Raw genomic sequence first — 16,273 nt, forward strand, 5'->3', positions numbered from 1 at the left:
TAAAATCCCACCATAGAAACGCTGAGGCAATACATTTGTATAAAGACTTACTCATATGCATTCTCCTGTTCTATTGGGTTTTCTTTCAACTTTATTTCATTGTCTAGCACCTAAAGGCATGATGCTAATCATATCGTCAAACCGTGATAGTTGTTGCATCTTCAAATCCCCTCTCTTCATAACGGGTATCTCCATCTCTGTTTATGAAACCGCTTGTTTTTTTAGAACTGTAAGTGTTTCCCTGCTAATTGCATTTCGTAGGTCTACTGCCGCGCCTAAAATGCGAAGAAATAACAGTTCAGTAACATTTTAAGATAAACATTCCGATCTGTTCCGCAATCCCTATTAATCGATACAGGGTATACGTCCACTACACTACTCTTGATATGTATCAGTGGGGATTTAAGATTTAAGAATTAAGTATATGCATTTAAGAATTAAGTATATGCAATGACCACTAAGTGAGTGTACAGCATATACCTGTGTATGTGACAGGTTAAAGGACATATCCATAGCCTGTTATACATTAAAAAGTATTAGTAAGTTCATAGTATGTGAGGATCTTAAAACATCTAAGGTTAAAAAGATCATGCATTCAGTATTAGTTGATAGAGATTGATAACATTCATTTAATTGTGTTAACGTTAAAAATCCGTCAAGCGTACAAAGGGTACGAATTGTGAGAGTAATGTGTAAACGTTATATTGATTACTTTATTTTGTGGTGCCTAAAAGTGTTAATCTGTGATCTACTAAATGCTCTTAATCTATGAGTCTGAGATCGATTGCTCTGGTCTCCACCCATATTCCCGGGGAAATCGCGGTCTTTTCTCATTGCACTAAAAGTTGAATTGAGAAAACAACACCGTATTACTCTCGTGATTATTTCTCCTCTTTTTCAGGTACGTTATTGATGATTAAAAAAAAGAGTAACTTAAATGCAATAACTCGCTAACATGTAAAGAGTGTTTAAGGTGTGTCTTAGTAACATCTTGAGTTAAGTTTGCAGAGAGTAATATGAGCCCTGCTCGGTTGTAGCAAAGAATAGCATCGTACTGAGAGTAGCTGCCATTTTATGTCCATTGTGAATGAACATGTGCGTTGTTAATAAGATATGTTGCTGTGTTATTTGTATAAAGGTTTTTCTGTTGTTTTGTAATGTGTTACTTTTGTAAAATTATTACACTAAAAGTTGAATTGAGAAAACAACACCGGTATCACTCTCGTGATTATTTCTCCCCTGTTTCAGGGGCTTAACATGTGTGTATATATAGATATACCTCCACTACACCACTGGAGACCGTGATGAACTGCTAAAACGGTCAAACCACTTTACATCATTTAGCGTGGAAGTAATGGGGATGGGTTTGTCAAATAATATTCATATTTGAGCAACACATCACCATTGCATCCAAACAAAATGTTATTAAGATACAAAACATTAAAGAAGGATTTTGTGAATTTTTCTCAATATGCGCATGTACAGTAGTCCCACAATAAGAACTATGACGCTAATAGTCCGAGTTGTGTTCTGTGGGTGTCACTGAGTAGACTGATAGCCCATTTCATGGGTGCGCACTCCATAGGCAAGGCTACAGTGCAATATGAATGTTAAATACGCTAAAAGGGCTGATTTGGGAGGTGATTTGACAGTCGATGTCCAGCAAAAATAGCTACAAAGCTAATATTTGTGGAAACTCTTCAGAGTTGTAATCTGTTGGTGTCCCTGAAGTAGGCTGATATCGGGTTTCATGGATCAACAATCCGTAGGTACGTATGTACAGTGCAGTATACCGCTAACGCAATTCTGAAGTCTAATACATCCACTTTTTTGTAAAATTAGCTAATAATTTTATTATGTTCAATTTAAATAAAATTCCAACCTGGTTTAGCATTATCTAGTCCAATTGTAGCATGAGTTCACTATTCATCAGTTTCAATGGGGGTCTTTTATTTTGAAGGCGATCACCCTGGCAGGGCTGGCTCCCAGGCAGCTCTGGATAAGAGCGTTTGCTAAATGACTAAAATGTAAATAAGCACCATAAGCGGAACTCAGTCGGGGTCTCAACTTACTGTTGCGAGTTCGAATAGTAGAATCCACAAGCTCAGCTTGAACTCTACAGCTATTCAACTAATGAATGGTATTGTCTGATTGGCTGCCATACATGTGAGCTGTCCTGGTCCTAGTATCTCACATATCTCTCGGATGATGGTGTGAGGAAGGTACTGGCATCGCCATTCGTCATTGAAGAGGCTTGCCTGTGCCCCTGTATCCCAGACTGCTGAGACAGGTATGTTGTTAACTGTTTCACAATACACATTTTACCTACTAGGTTGAACAGTCTGGTGTTTTGTTTTGTGGAGAGGTAGTGGACATTATATACCTCTAGGGGCTGGTGTTTTGTGGAGAGGTAGTGGACATTATATACCTCTAGGGGCTGGTGTTTTGTGGAGAGGTAGTGGACATTATATACCTCTAGGGGCTGGTGTTTTGTGGAGAGGTAGTGGACTTTACATACCTCTAGGGGCTGGTGTTTTGTGGAGAGGTAGTGGACTTTACATACCTCTAGGGGCTGGTGTTTTGTGGAGAGGCAGTGGACTTTACATACCTCTAGGGGCTGGTGTTTTGTGGAGAGGTAGTGGACTTTAGATACCTCTAGGGGCTGGTGTTTTGTGGAGAGGTAGTGGACTTTACATACCTCTAGGGGCTGGTGTTTTGTGGAGAGGTAGTGGACTGGTGTTTTGTGGAGAGGTAGTGGACATTACATACCTCTAGGGGCTGGTGTTTTGTGGAGAGGTAGTGGACATTACATACCTCTAGGGGCTGGTGTTTTGTGGAGAGGTAGTGGACATTATATACCTCTAGGGGCTGGTGTTTTGTGGAGAGGTAGTGGACATTATATACCTCTAGGGGCTGGTGTTTTGTGGAGAGGTAGTGGACATTACATACCTCTAGGGGCTGGTGTTTTGTGGAGAGGTAGTAGGGGCTGGTGTTTTGTGGAGAGGTAGTGGACATTATATACCTCTAGGGGCTGGTGTTTTGTGGAGAGGTAGTGGACTTTACATTATATACCTCTAGGGGCTGGTGTTTGGAGAGGTAGTGGACTTTAGATACCTCTAGGGGCTGGTGTTTTGTGGAGAAGTAGTGGACTGGTGTTTTGTGGAGAGGTAGTACATTATATACCTCTAGGGGCTGGTGTTTTGTGGAGAGAGGTAGTGGACTTTACATACCTCTAGGGGCTGGTGTTTTGTGGAGAAGTAGTGGACTTTGCATACCTCTAGGGGCTGGTGTTTTGTGGAGAGGCAGTGGACTTTACATACCTCTAGGGGCTGGTGTTTTGTGGAGAGGTAGTGGACTTTAGATACCTCTAGGGGCTGGTGTTTTGTGGAGAGGTAGTGGACTTTAGATACCTCTAGGGGCTGGTGTTTTGTGGAGAGGTAGTGGACTTTACATACCTCTAGGGGCTGGTGTTTTGTGGAGAGGTAGTGGACTTTACATACCTCTAGGGGCTGGTGTTTTGTGGAGAGGTAGTGGACTTTACATACCTCTAGGGGCTGGTGTTTTGTGGAGAGGTAGTGGACATTACATACCTCTAGGGGCTGGTGTTTTGTGGAGAGGTAGTGGACATTACATACCTCTAGGGGCTGGTGTTTTGTGGAGAGGTAGTGGACATTATATACCTCTAGGGGCTGGTGTTTTGTGGAGAGGTAGTGGACATTATATACCTCTAGGGGCTAGGGGCTGGTGTTTTGTGGAGAGGTAGTGGACATTTATATACCTCTAGGGGCTGGTGTTTTGTGGAGAGGTAGTGGACATTATATACCTCTAGGGGCTGGTGTTTTGTGGAGATGTAGTGGACTTTACATACCTCTAGGGGCTGGTGTTTTGTGGAGAGGTAGTGGACTTTAGATACCTCTAGGGGCTGGTGTTTTGTGGAGAAGTAGTGGACTTTAGATATCTCTAGGGGCTGGTGTTTTGTGGAGAGGTAGTGGACATTATATACCTCTAGGGGCTGGTGTTTTGTGGAGAAGTAGTGGACTTTAGATACCTCTACGGGCTGGTGTTTTGTGGGGAAGTAGTGGACTGGTGTTTTTGGAGAGGTAGTGGACTTTACATACCTCTAGGGGCTGGTGTTTTGTGGAGAGGTAGTGGACTTTACATACCTCTAGGGGCTGGTGTTTTGTGGAGAGGTAGTGGACTTTAGGGGCATACCTCTAGGGGCTGGTGTTTTGTGGAGAAGTAGTGGACTTTACATACCTCTAGGGGCTGGTGTTTTGTGGAGAGGTAGTGGACTTTACATACCTCTAGGGGCTGGTGTTTTGTGGAGAAGTAGTGGACTTTACATACCTCTAGGGGCTGGTGTTTTGTGGAGAAGTAGTGGACTTTACATACCTCTAGGGGCTGGTGTTTTGTGGAGAGGTAGTGGACTTTACATACCTCTAGGGGCTGGTGTTTTGTGGAGAAGTAGTGGACTTTACATACCTCTAGGGGCTGGTGTTTTGTGGAGAGGTAGTGGACTTTACATACCTCTAGGGGCTGGTGTTTTGTGGAGAAGTAGTGGACTTTACATACCTCTAGGGGCTGGTGTTTTGTGGAGAGGTAGTGGACTTTACATACCTCTAGGGGCTGGTGTTTTGTGGAGAGGTAGTGGACTTTAGATACCTCTAGGGGCTGGTGTTTTGTGGAGAGGTAGTGGACTTTACATACCTCTAGGGGCTGGTGTTTTGTGGAGAGGTAGTGGACTTTACATACCTCTAGGGGCTGGTGTTTTGTGGAGAGGTAGTGGACTTTACATACCTCTAGGGGCTGGTGTTTTGTGGAGAGGTAGTGGACTTTACATACCTCTAGGGGCTGGTGTTTTGTGGAGAGGTAGTGGACTTTACATACCTCTAGGGGCTGGTGTTTTGTGGGGAAGTAGTGGACTTTACATACCTCTAGGGGCTGGTGTTTTGTGGAGAAGTAGTGGACTTTACATACCTCTAGGGGCTGGTGTTTTGTGGAGAGGTAGTGGACTTTACATACCTCTAGGGGCTGGTGTTTTGTGGAGAAGTAGTGGACTTTACATACCTCTAGGGGCTGGTGTTTTGTGGAGAGGTAGTGGACTTTACATACCTCTAGGGGCTGGTGTTTTGTGGAGAAGTAGTGGACTTTACATACCTCTAGGGGCTGGTGTTTTGTTTTGTGGAGAAGTAGTGGACTTTACATACCTCTAGGGGCTGGTGTTTTGTGGAGAGGTAGTGGACTTTAGATATCTCTAGGGGCTGGTGTTTTGTGGAGAAGTAGTGGACTTTACATACCTCTAGGGGCTGGTGTTTTGTGGAGAGGTAGTGGACTTTACATACCTCTAGGGGCTGGTGTTTTGTGGAGAAGTAGTGGACTTTACATACCTCTAGGGGCTGGTGTTTTGTGGAGAAGTAGTGGACATTATATACCTCTAGGGGCTGGTGTTTTGTGGAGAGGTAGTGGACTTTACATACCTCTAGGGGCTGGTGTTTTGTGGAGAGGTAGTGGACTTTACATACCTCTAGGGGCTGGTGTTTTGTGGAGAAGTAGTGGACTTTACATACCTCTAGGGGCTGGTGTTTTGTGGAGAAGTAGTGGACTTTACATACCTCTAGGGGCTGGTGTTTTGTGGAGAGGTAGTGGACTTTACATACCTCTAGGGGCTGGTGTTTTGTGGAGAAGTAGTGGACTTTACATACCTCTAGGGGCTGGTGTTTTGTGGAGAGGTAGTGGACTTTACATACCTCTAGGGGCTGGTGTTTTGTGGAGAAGTAGTGGACTTTACATACCTCTAGGGGCTGGTGTTTTGTTTTGTGGAGAAGTAGTGGACTTTACATACCTCTAGGGGCTGGTGTTTTGTGGAGAGGTAGTGGACTTTAGATATCTCTAGGGGCTGGTGTTTTGTGGAGAAGTAGTGGACTTTACATACCTCTAGGGGCTGGTGTTTTGTGGAGAAGTAGTGGACATTATATACCTCTAGGGGCTGGTGTTTTGTGGAGAGGTAGTGGACTTTACATACCTCTAGGGGCTGGTGTTTTGTGGAGAGGTAGTGGACTTTACATACCTCTAGGGGCTGGTGTTTTGTGGAGAGGTAGTGGACTTTACATACCTCTAGGGGCTGGTGTTTTGTGGAGAGGTAGTGGACTTTAGATATCTCTAGGGGCTGGTGTTTTGTGGGGAAGTAGTGGACTTTACATACCTCTAGGGGCTGGTGTTTTGTGGAGAGGTAGTGGACTTTACATACCTCTAGGGGCTGGTGTTTTGTGGAGAGGTAGTGGACTTTAGATACCTCTAGGGGCTGGTGTTTTGTGGGGAAGTAGTGGACTTTAGATACCTCTAGGGGCTGGTGTTTTGTGGGGAAGTAGTGGACTTTACATACCTCTAGGGGCTAGGGGCTGGTGTTTTGTGGAGAGGTAGTGGACTTTAGATATCTCTAGGGGCTGGTGTTTGGTGGAGAGGTAGTGGACTTTACATACCTCTAGGGGCTGGTGTTTTGTGGGGAAGTAGTGGACTTTACATACCTCTAGGGGCTGGTGTTTTGTGGGGAAGTAGTGGACTTTACATACCTCTAGGGGCTGGTGTTTTGTGGAGAGGTAGTGGACTTTACATACCTCTAGGGGCTGGTGTTTTGTGGAGAGGTAGTGGACTTTACATACCTCTAGGGGCTGGTGTTTTGTGGAGAAGTAGTGGACTTTACATACCTCTAGGGGCTGGTGTTTTGTGGAGAAGTAGTGGACTTTACATACCTCTAGGGGCTGGTGTTTTGTGGAGAAGTGGTGGACTTTACATACCTCTAGGGGCTGGTGTTTTGTGGAGAGGTAGTGGACTTTAGATACCATACACCTAGTGTTTTAGTACTTTCTCTGCTGCTCTTTGTTCTAGCTGACTGGTTGCACTGCACAGTGGCTGATGTTCCTCTGAAATGTTTTTGAACTATATATGGTACCCTTTACATTTCATCAGCCTGTTCTGGTTGTCTTCTCCTCGCAGGCTGCTTTGACAGCGAACCTATCTAGAGAACATCCCTGGTCATCCCTACTGCCTCAGCTCTGGCGGTCTCACTAAACACAAATGCTTTGTAAATTATGTCTGTGTGTTGGGGTGTGCTTCTGGATATCTGTAAATAAATAAAAATACAAACCTCTGGTTTGCTTAATATAAGGAATTTGAAAATATATGTCAAAATATATGTCAATATATTTTTTAATGATTTATACTTTGACTTTTGAAACCAAATACTTTTAGACTTTTACTCAAGTAGTATTTTACTGGGTGACTTTCACTTTTACTGGAGTCATTTTCTATTAATGTAGCTTTACTTTTACTCAAGTATGACAATTGGGTACTTTTTCAACCACTGCATTCAGGATACCTTCTTAATGCTGGGTTAGGGAATCATTCAGATACCTTCTTAGTGCTGGGTTAGGGAATCATTCAGATACCTTCTTAGTGCTGGGTTAGGGAATCATTCAGATACCTTCTTAGTGCTGGGTTAGGGAATCATTCAGGATACCTTCTTAATGCTGGGTTAGGGAATCATTCAGATACCTTCTTAATGCTGGGTTAGGGAATCATTCAGGATACCTTCTTAATGCTGGGTTAGGGAATCATTCAGGATACCTTCTTAATGCTGGGTTAGGGAATCATTCAGGATACCTTCTTAGTGCTGGGTTAGGGAATCATTCAGGATACCTTCTTAGTGCTGGGTTAGGGAATCATTCAGGATACCTTCTTAATGCTGGGTTAGGGAATCATTCAGATACCTTCTTAATGCTGGGTTAGGGAATCATTCAGATACCTTCTTAGTGCTGGGTTAGGGAATCATTCAGGATACCTTCTTAGTGCTGGGTTAGGGAATCATTCAGGATACCTTCTTAATGCTGGGTTAGGGAATCATTCAGGATACCTTCTTAATGCTGGGTTAGGGAATCATTCAGGATAGCTTCTTAATGCTGGGTTAGGGAATCATTCAGGATACCTTCTTAATGCTGGGTTAGGGAATCATTCAGGATACCTTCTTAATGCTGGGTTAGGGAATCATTCAGGATAGCTTCTTAATGCTGGGGTTGATTTTTATTTTTTTTACCTTTATTTAACCAGGTAGGCAAGTTGAGAACAAGTTCTCATTTACAATTGCGACCTGGCCAAGATAAAGCAAAGCAGTTCGACACATACAACAACACAGAGTTACACATGGAGTAAAACAAACATACAGTCCATAATACAGTATAAACAAGTCTATATACGATGTGAGCAAATGAGGTGAGATAAGGGAGGTAAAGGCAAAAAAGGCCATGGTGGCAAAGTAAATACAATATAGCAAGTAAAACACTGGAATGGTAGATTTGCAGTGGAAGAATGTGCAAAGTAGAAATAAAAATAACGGGGTGCAAAGGAGCTAAATAAATAAATTAAATACAGTTGGGAAAGAGGTAGTTGTTTGGGCTAAATTATAGGTGGGCTATGTACATGTGCACTAATCTGTGAGCTGCTCTGACAGTTGGTGCTTAAAGCTAGTGAGGGAGATAAGTGTTTCCAGTTTCAGAGAATCATTCAGGATACCTGTTTGGTCAATAAGGTATAGTATATTGTTATGATTATGCAACCTGAAAGAAATTTTAAAAAAGTGAAGTTGTGATTAAAACAATATGTGTGGTCGCTCCTTTCAACAAGAACTAAAATAAGATTGCTTGAGTAAAAACAAGTGTATTTCTTTCACCAGTGTGGGTTTTCAAGCCGCTTCTCATATGATCTGGCCTGAAAATCTCCAAACAACTGAGTAGAATGTCATATTCTTTTCATAATGAAAGCTGCAATGGAGTTGCGCCATGTGATCATCTAGCGCAGCCGTGACTGTCTTGAGAATGCAGATCTGTATTCTCGCGTTGTCAGCACATATCTCGTTCTGGTAAAAGAGGGCTACAAGACCGTTCTAAATCAAGTGTCAAGGTGAAAATCAAGCTTTGTAACATATTTGAGAACGTTTGCAAATACAGAAAGAATCATTTAGTAGTCGGATTATTTGTTCACAGGCGGCTAATTGTTGATCTGGTGCACATTGCTCTAGCTAGCTTGCTAACTAGCCATTGGAAGCTAACAGTCTATAGCAAGCAATTATGTTTATCTACAATATGTTTATCTATGTTTATCTACAGTACGCTGTGTTGTGAATCACCATATTGAGTGTCAATGTCAAAAATATATGAAGTGTAAATTGTTCATTTTTAACATGACATCCATTGGCTACTCGGATCACTGGCTAGTAAGTTAGCCTGGCTAACTAGGCCGATAGTTAGGTAGCTAAGGAGGCTAGCTAGCCAACTTAATTTCAGTATTCATTAGTCATTTAGTGATTACAAATCAAATGTCAGTTTCAAATCTCATTTGCTTTAAACTATATTGCTCGAAATGTATCTATTTAGCAGTCAAGTGAGCCGAAAACTCTCAAAACGCAGTCAACCCATCGTCGCTTCAGTCTTTGGTGCACGAGACGATAGCTACAACTAATTCCAAGCATGTGCAGCAAACTGGGTTACGCGCAATGCCGTCGGGGGTACGCCAAATAAACATTTGATTCATATATATATATATATATATATATATAACGTTTATATAAATATATATATATATATATAAACTTTTATCACATTTTCAATCAGTCCATTTATATTTTCCAACAGGGCTATACATTTGGGTGAGGGTTTTTTCTCGCCTGAGTAGCCTCGTTTCACTGCCAATTAAACCATCTCGTGTTCAGCGAAATAACATAATGTCAAATGCAGGTAGCCTAGTCAAATAGACATAGTGGAGTGGTAACGGGTGTGCAAGCAGTTGCTCCCGATGCCACTTGGGGACACTGCAGCATCCACGAGAGGCTATTGCTGCCAAGGGAATGTCTGACCGCTTGAAAGCCGTTTTGGACACAGCAGTGAAAATGGATAACCTTTGTAAAGCAAGGCCCCTGAACTCTTGTGTATTTCCTGCACTATGCAATGATATGGGCAGCAACCACGTAACGCTTTTACAGAAGTGCGCTGGTTATCAAGGGGCAAATGTAACAGTATAACTTTCGTCCGTCCCCGAATCCTGTTTCCATTGATCATCCTTGAGATGTTTCTTCAACTTAATTGGAGTCCAACTGTGTTCAATTCAATTGATTGGACATATAAGGTCCCACAGTTGACAGTGCATGTCAGAGCAAAAACAAAGCCATGTGGTCGAAGGAGACCAGATTGTGGCAAGTCACAGATCTGGGGAAGGGTACCAAATAAAATTCTGCAGCATTTTTAAATTTAACTAGGCAAGTCAGTTATGAACAAATTCATATTTCCAATGACAGCCTGGGAATAGTGGGTTAACTGCCTTGTTCAGGGGCAGAATGACAGATTTTTACCTTTTCGGCTTGGGGATTCGATCTTGTAACCTTTCGGTTACTAGTCCAACGCTCTAACCACTAGGCTACCTGCCATTCCACCCACAGCATTGAAGGTCCCCAAGAACACAGTGGCCTCCATCATTCTTAAATGGAATTAGTTTGGAACCACCAAGACTCTTCTTTGAGCTGGCCACCCGGCCAAACTGAGCTATCAGGGGAGAAGGACTTTGGTCAGGGAGGTGACAAAGAACCCAATGGTCACGTCTGGAGGAAGCCTGGCACCATCCCTACGGTGAAGCATGGTGATGGCAGCATCATGCTGTGGGGATGTTTTTCAGCGGCAGGGACTGGTAGAGGGAAAGATGAACAAAGTGAAGTACGGAGAGATCCTTGATGAAAACCTGCCCCAGAACGCTCAGGACCTCAGACCGGGGTGAAGGTTCACCTTCCAACAGGACAACAACACTAAACACACAGCCAAGACAATGCAGGAGTGGCTTCAGGACAAGTCTCTGAATGTCCTTGAGTGGCCCAGCCAGAGCTCGGACTTGAACCCGATCAAACATCTCTGGAGAGACCTGAAAATAGCTGTGCAGCGTCACTCCCCATTCAACCTGACAGAGCTTGAGAGGATCTGCAGAAAATGGGAGAAACTCCCCAAATACAGGTGTGCCAAGCTTGTAGCATCATACCCCAAGAAGACTTGAGGCTGTATTCGCTGCCAAAGCTGCTTCAACAAAGTACTGAGTAAAGGGTCTGAATACTTATGTAAATGTGATGTCAGTTTATTTCTAATACATTTGTCACAGGAAGGGTATAGCTGGCTCTAGCGTGTGTGTGTCCTCAGATCAGAGGCAACATCTTTAAGATGGCACAATACGGGCATCTTTTGGTCTGCGATGGTGATCACACTGAATCTACTAGTGACACACATTACAACAAGTTTACAAGCCATTTTTTTGACACGGGATCATCAAAGTTCCCTGTAACATAACTACTTTGTGTGTGTTTTGTATGTCATGACTGTAAACACATTGTGATTTCACAATTTAACATTTGCTAAAGAGCAACCCCAGTAGGCTACTGCAGCCTCACTCTACCTGTGATATAAAAGTAATTTTTTGATAAAGCGCGAAAATGAAATAAATGATTTGGAAAAACTATTTTTTTTTGTGGAAGACTGAATAAGTGCTTCAAACGGTTTGCTTGGAATGATTTGTACTGTAGCTGTGATCTCTATCTGTGAATGATCTGTACTGTAGCTGTGATCTCTATCTGTGAATGATCTGTACTGTAGCTGTGATCTCTATCTGTGAATGATCTGTACTGTAGCTGTGATCTCTATCTGTGAATGATTTGTACTGTAGCTGTGATCTCTATCTGTGAATGATCTGTACTGTAGCTGTGATCTCTATCTGTGAATGATCTGTACTGTAGCTGTGATCTCTATCTGTGAATGATCTGTACTGTAGCTGTGATCTCTATCTGTGAATGATTTGTACTGTAGCTGTGATCTCTATCTGTGAATGATTTGTACTGTAGCTGTGATCTCTATCTGTGAATTAATTACAGAAGATACCTTTGTCCATTGACTCTTCTGTGTAATGTACTGGAACTGAGATTCATGATTTAAGGGCTGGTCAGTAAGCTAAAGATAACCCAATAATAGCTTCACATTACTGACTTGCCATCGCCATAGCAACGTGAGCTAGCTAGTTCCATTTTATTAGCAGTGATTCCTAGTGCATGGAATATTGAGCACGTTCTATCCCTTTATTGTTTAGTGAAACTCACCTTTCACATGTTGTGCTTCCTCTTTTGGATCCATCTCTAGCCTTCCATGTCTGAACCAAAGTCCACAGAGTCCCCGGAGGAGAGAGCAGTCAAAGTGGAGGAGGAGGAGAAAGCAGTCAAAGTGGAGGAGGAGGAGAGAGCAGTCAAAGTGGAGGAGGAGAGAGCTGTCACAGAGGAGATGGAGGAGGAGAGAGCAGTCAAAGAGGAGTTGGAGGAGAGAGCAGCCAAAGAGGAGATGGAGGAGGAGAGAGCAGTCAAAGAGGAGGTGGAGGAGGAGAGAGAAGTCAAAGTGGAGGTGGAGGAGGAGAGAGAAGTCAAAGTGGAGGTGGAGGAGGAGAGAGCAGTCAAAGAGGAGGTGGAGGTGGAGAGAGCAGTCAAAGAGGAGGTGGAGGAGGAGAGAGCAGTTAAAGTAGAGGAGGAGGAGAGAGCAGTCAAAGAGGAGGTAGAGGAGGAGAGAGCAGTCAAAGTGGAGGAGGAGAAAGCAGTCAAAGAGGAGGTGGAGGAGGAGAGAGCAGTCACAGAGGAGATGGAGGAGGAGAGAGCAGTCAAAGTGGAGGTGGAGGAGGAGAGAGCAGTCAAAGAGGAGGTGGAGAGAGCAGTCAAGGGGGAGGTGGAGGAGGAGAGAGCAGTCGAAGACGTGGAGGAGAGAGCAGCCAAAGTGGAGGTGGAGGAGGAGAGAGCAGCCAAAGTGGAGGTGGAGGAGGAGAGAACAGTCAAAGAGGAGGTGGAGGAGAGAGCAGTCAATGAAGAAGAGGAGAACAGGGAAGTGTCTGCTCCAGACCTAGAGGAGGAAGTAGATAGTATCACTGACCCAGGTAAGTTCAGGTGTGGAGTACGGAGAGAGGTTGTTGCCTTGGCAGCCACAGGGGATTCCAGAACTATTGTATTGCTTCTACTTGCATCAAAAGTCTTTTAAATCCCATTTCAATGTTACCGTTCTAATTCTAACCCCATATCTGTTCATATTCCCACAGGAGAGATCTCCAACACAGGTTCAGACAGTGAGCCCAGTTCCACAGCATCAGGAAACCATAAACAACACAGACGGAGGAACTCAAGACAGAAACATCACCACTGCATGGACTGCTTCACTAGTTTCTATGAGCCAGAGGAGTTGAGAAGGCACACTTGTAGGCCAAGACCCTGCACAGACTGCAGAGACTGTTTTATTTGTCCAACTCACCCCAAATCTCCCCATCAGATTAACAAAAGAAAGAAGCCTCACCCGTGTGGTCAACGTGCGGAGAGATTTCAGACCCCGAGCACTTTGAAGAGGCACCAGCTTATTCACACAGGAAAGAAGTCGTGCCACTGCTTTCAGTGTAGGAAGAGGTTCCATCGTGTAGACACCGTAAAGGCTCACCAGAGAATGCACACAGGGGAGAAGCCTTTCCACTGCTCCTTGTGCGGGAAGACTTTTGGTTGGTCAATACATTTGAAGAGACACCAGAAAATACACACAGAGGAGAAGCTTTTCCACTGCTCCCAATGTGGGAAGCGTTTTAATCAGTTATCAAATTTAACGAAACACCAACAAACTCACACAAGAGAGAAACCTTTTCACTGCTCTCAGTGTGGGAAGAGTTTCAGTCTGTCATCATATCTGAAGAGGCACCAAATAACTCACACAGAAGAGAAACCATTCTGCTGTGATCATTGTGGGAAGAGTTTTAAATTGGAAGGAAGCCTTAAGAGTCATCAGAGAATGCATAGTGGAGAGAAGCCCCACCACTGCTCCCAATGTGGTAAGCGCTTCAGTCAGGCAGGAGACTTAAAGAGACATCAGAGAATACATAGTGGAGAGAAGCCATACCACTGCTCTCAATGTGGAAAAAGCTTCAGTCGGTTAAATGTCCTAAAGCAACATCAGAGAAGACACACAGGGGAGAATCCTTTCCACTGCTCCCAATGTGGGAAGACCTTCAGCGAGAAAGGAAATCTAAAGCAACACCAGAGAATACACACGGGAGAGAAGCCATACAGCTGTGATCAGTGCGGGAATTGTTTTAAATGGAAAGAAATGCTGAAAGAACATCAAGAAGCAATTCACAGTGCAGTGCCCAACACTGACCTTATAATGGAGCTGCCAAGCTGGGCATCTACATATCTGACTAATATTGACTGACTGTTTTTGTAATTATTCTGTTAAACCTTTTTTACATGTACAGTGGGGAGAACAAGTATTTGATACACTGCCGATTTTGCAGGTTTTCTTCTTACTTACAAAGCATGTAGAGGTCTGTAATTTTTATCATAGGTACACTTCAACTGTGAGAGACGGAATCTAAAACAAAAAGAAAATCAGAAAATCACATTTGTATGTTTTTAAGTAATTCATTTGCATTTTATTGCATGACATAAGTATTTGATACATGAGAAAAGCAGAACTTAATATTTGGTACAGAAACCTTTGTTTGCAATTACAGAGATCATATGTTTCCTGTAGTTCTTGACCAGGTTTGCACACACTGCAGCAGGGATTTTGGCCCACTCCTCCATACAGACCTTCTCCAGATCCTTCAGGTTTCGGGGCTGTCGCTGGGCAATACAGACTTTCAGCTCCCTCCAAAGATTTTCTATTGGGTTCAGGTCTGGAGACTGGCTAGGCCACTCCAGGACCTTGAGATGCTTCTTACGGAGCCACTCCTTAGTTGCCCTGGCTGTGTGTTTCGGGTCGTTGTCATGCTGGAAGACCCAGCCACGACCCATCTTCAAAATGCTCTTACTGAAGGAAGGAGGTTGTTGGCCAAGATCTCGCGATATATGGCCTCGTCCATCCTCCCCTCAATACGGTGCAGTCGTCCTGTACCCTTTGCAGAAAAGCATCCCCAAAGAATGATGTTTCCACCTCCATGCTTCACAGTTGGGATGGTGTTCTTGGGGTTGTACTCATCCTTCTTCTTCCTCCAAACACGGCGAGTGGAGTTTCGACCAAAAAGCTCTATTTTTGTCTCATCAGACCACATGACCTTCTCCCATTCCTCCTCTGGATCATCCAGATGGTCATTGGCAAACTTCAGACGGGCCTGGACATGCGCTGGCTTGAGCAGGGGGACCTTGCGTGCGCTGCAGGATTTTAATCCATGACGGTGTAGTTTGTTACTAATGGTTTTCTTTGAGCCTGTGGTCCCAGCTCTCTTCAGGTCATTGACCAGGTCCTGCCGTGTAGTTCTGGGCTGATCCCTCACCTTTCTCATGATCATTGATGCCCCACGAGGTGAGATCTTGCATGGAGCCCCAGACCGAGGGTGATTGACCGTCGTCTTGAACTTCTTCCATTTTCAAATAATTGCGCTAACAGTTGTTGCCTTCTCACCAAGCTGGTTGCCTATTGTCCTGTAGCCCATCCCAGCCTTGTGCAGGTCTACAATTTTATCCCTGATGTCCTTACACAGCTCTCTGGTCTTGGCCATTGTGGAGAGGTTGGAGTCTGTTTGATTGAGTGTGTGGACAGGTGTCTTTTATACAGGTCACGAGTTCAAACAGGTGCAGTTAATACAGGTAATGAGTGGAGAACAGGAGGGCTTCTTAAAGAAAAACTAACAGGTCTGTGAGAGCCGGAATTCTTACTGGTTGGTAGGTGATCAAATACTTATGTCATGCAATAAAATGCAAATGAATTACTTAAAAATCATACAATGTGGTTTTCTGGATTTTGGGATTTTTAGATTCCGTCTCTCACAGTTGAAGTGTACCTATGATAAAAATTACAGACCTCTACGTGCTTTCTAAGTAGGAAAACCTGCAAAACCGGCAGTGTGTCAAATAACTTGTTCTCCCCACTGTATGTTTTACCTTTTACCACTTTGTTAACAGAGGGGGAGGTGGGAGGGGGGGTTGAACTCCGGTCTCCGGTGGGGAAAAGAGGACATGTGACTGTCTGGGTGTGTTAACACTTGACCCCAGGCGTTGCATAATTACCCTGCAAGACCTGAAGTCCATCTGTAATATTCTCATATGAAAATGTACTAAAGGGTATGAATTATGACATCACGTTTTAATTCAAGTGTATTTTCTTCCAGAAATGCATTTAGTTTCTATCTGCATAAATGAAAACTTTCTGAACAAAATGGATATTATGGATTTGGGGTGGCAGGGTAG

General features: G+C 43.6%; 1 protein-coding gene across 1 annotated transcript; it reads left to right on the forward strand.

Moving 5' to 3' along the window:
- Positions 1-12,218: 12,218 nt before the first annotated feature.
- Positions 12,219-14,353, forward strand: LOC139397374 (oocyte zinc finger protein XlCOF6-like). Its single transcript, XM_071144132.1, has 3 exons — positions 12,219-12,437; positions 12,504-12,987; positions 13,147-14,353. Exons 1-3 carry the CDS (start codon positions 12,219-12,221, stop codon positions 14,295-14,297), a joined length of 1,854 nt encoding a protein of 617 aa, XP_071000233.1. The 3' UTR covers positions 14,298-14,353.
- The last annotated feature ends 1,920 nt before the right edge of the window (positions 14,354-16,273 follow it).

The sequence above is a fragment of the Oncorhynchus clarkii genome, unplaced genomic scaffold (genome assembly GCF_045791955.1).
Source record: "Oncorhynchus clarkii lewisi isolate Uvic-CL-2024 unplaced genomic scaffold, UVic_Ocla_1.0 unplaced_contig_1325_pilon_pilon, whole genome shotgun sequence".
NCBI classification, from domain to species: domain Eukaryota; kingdom Metazoa; phylum Chordata; class Actinopteri; order Salmoniformes; family Salmonidae; genus Oncorhynchus; species Oncorhynchus clarkii.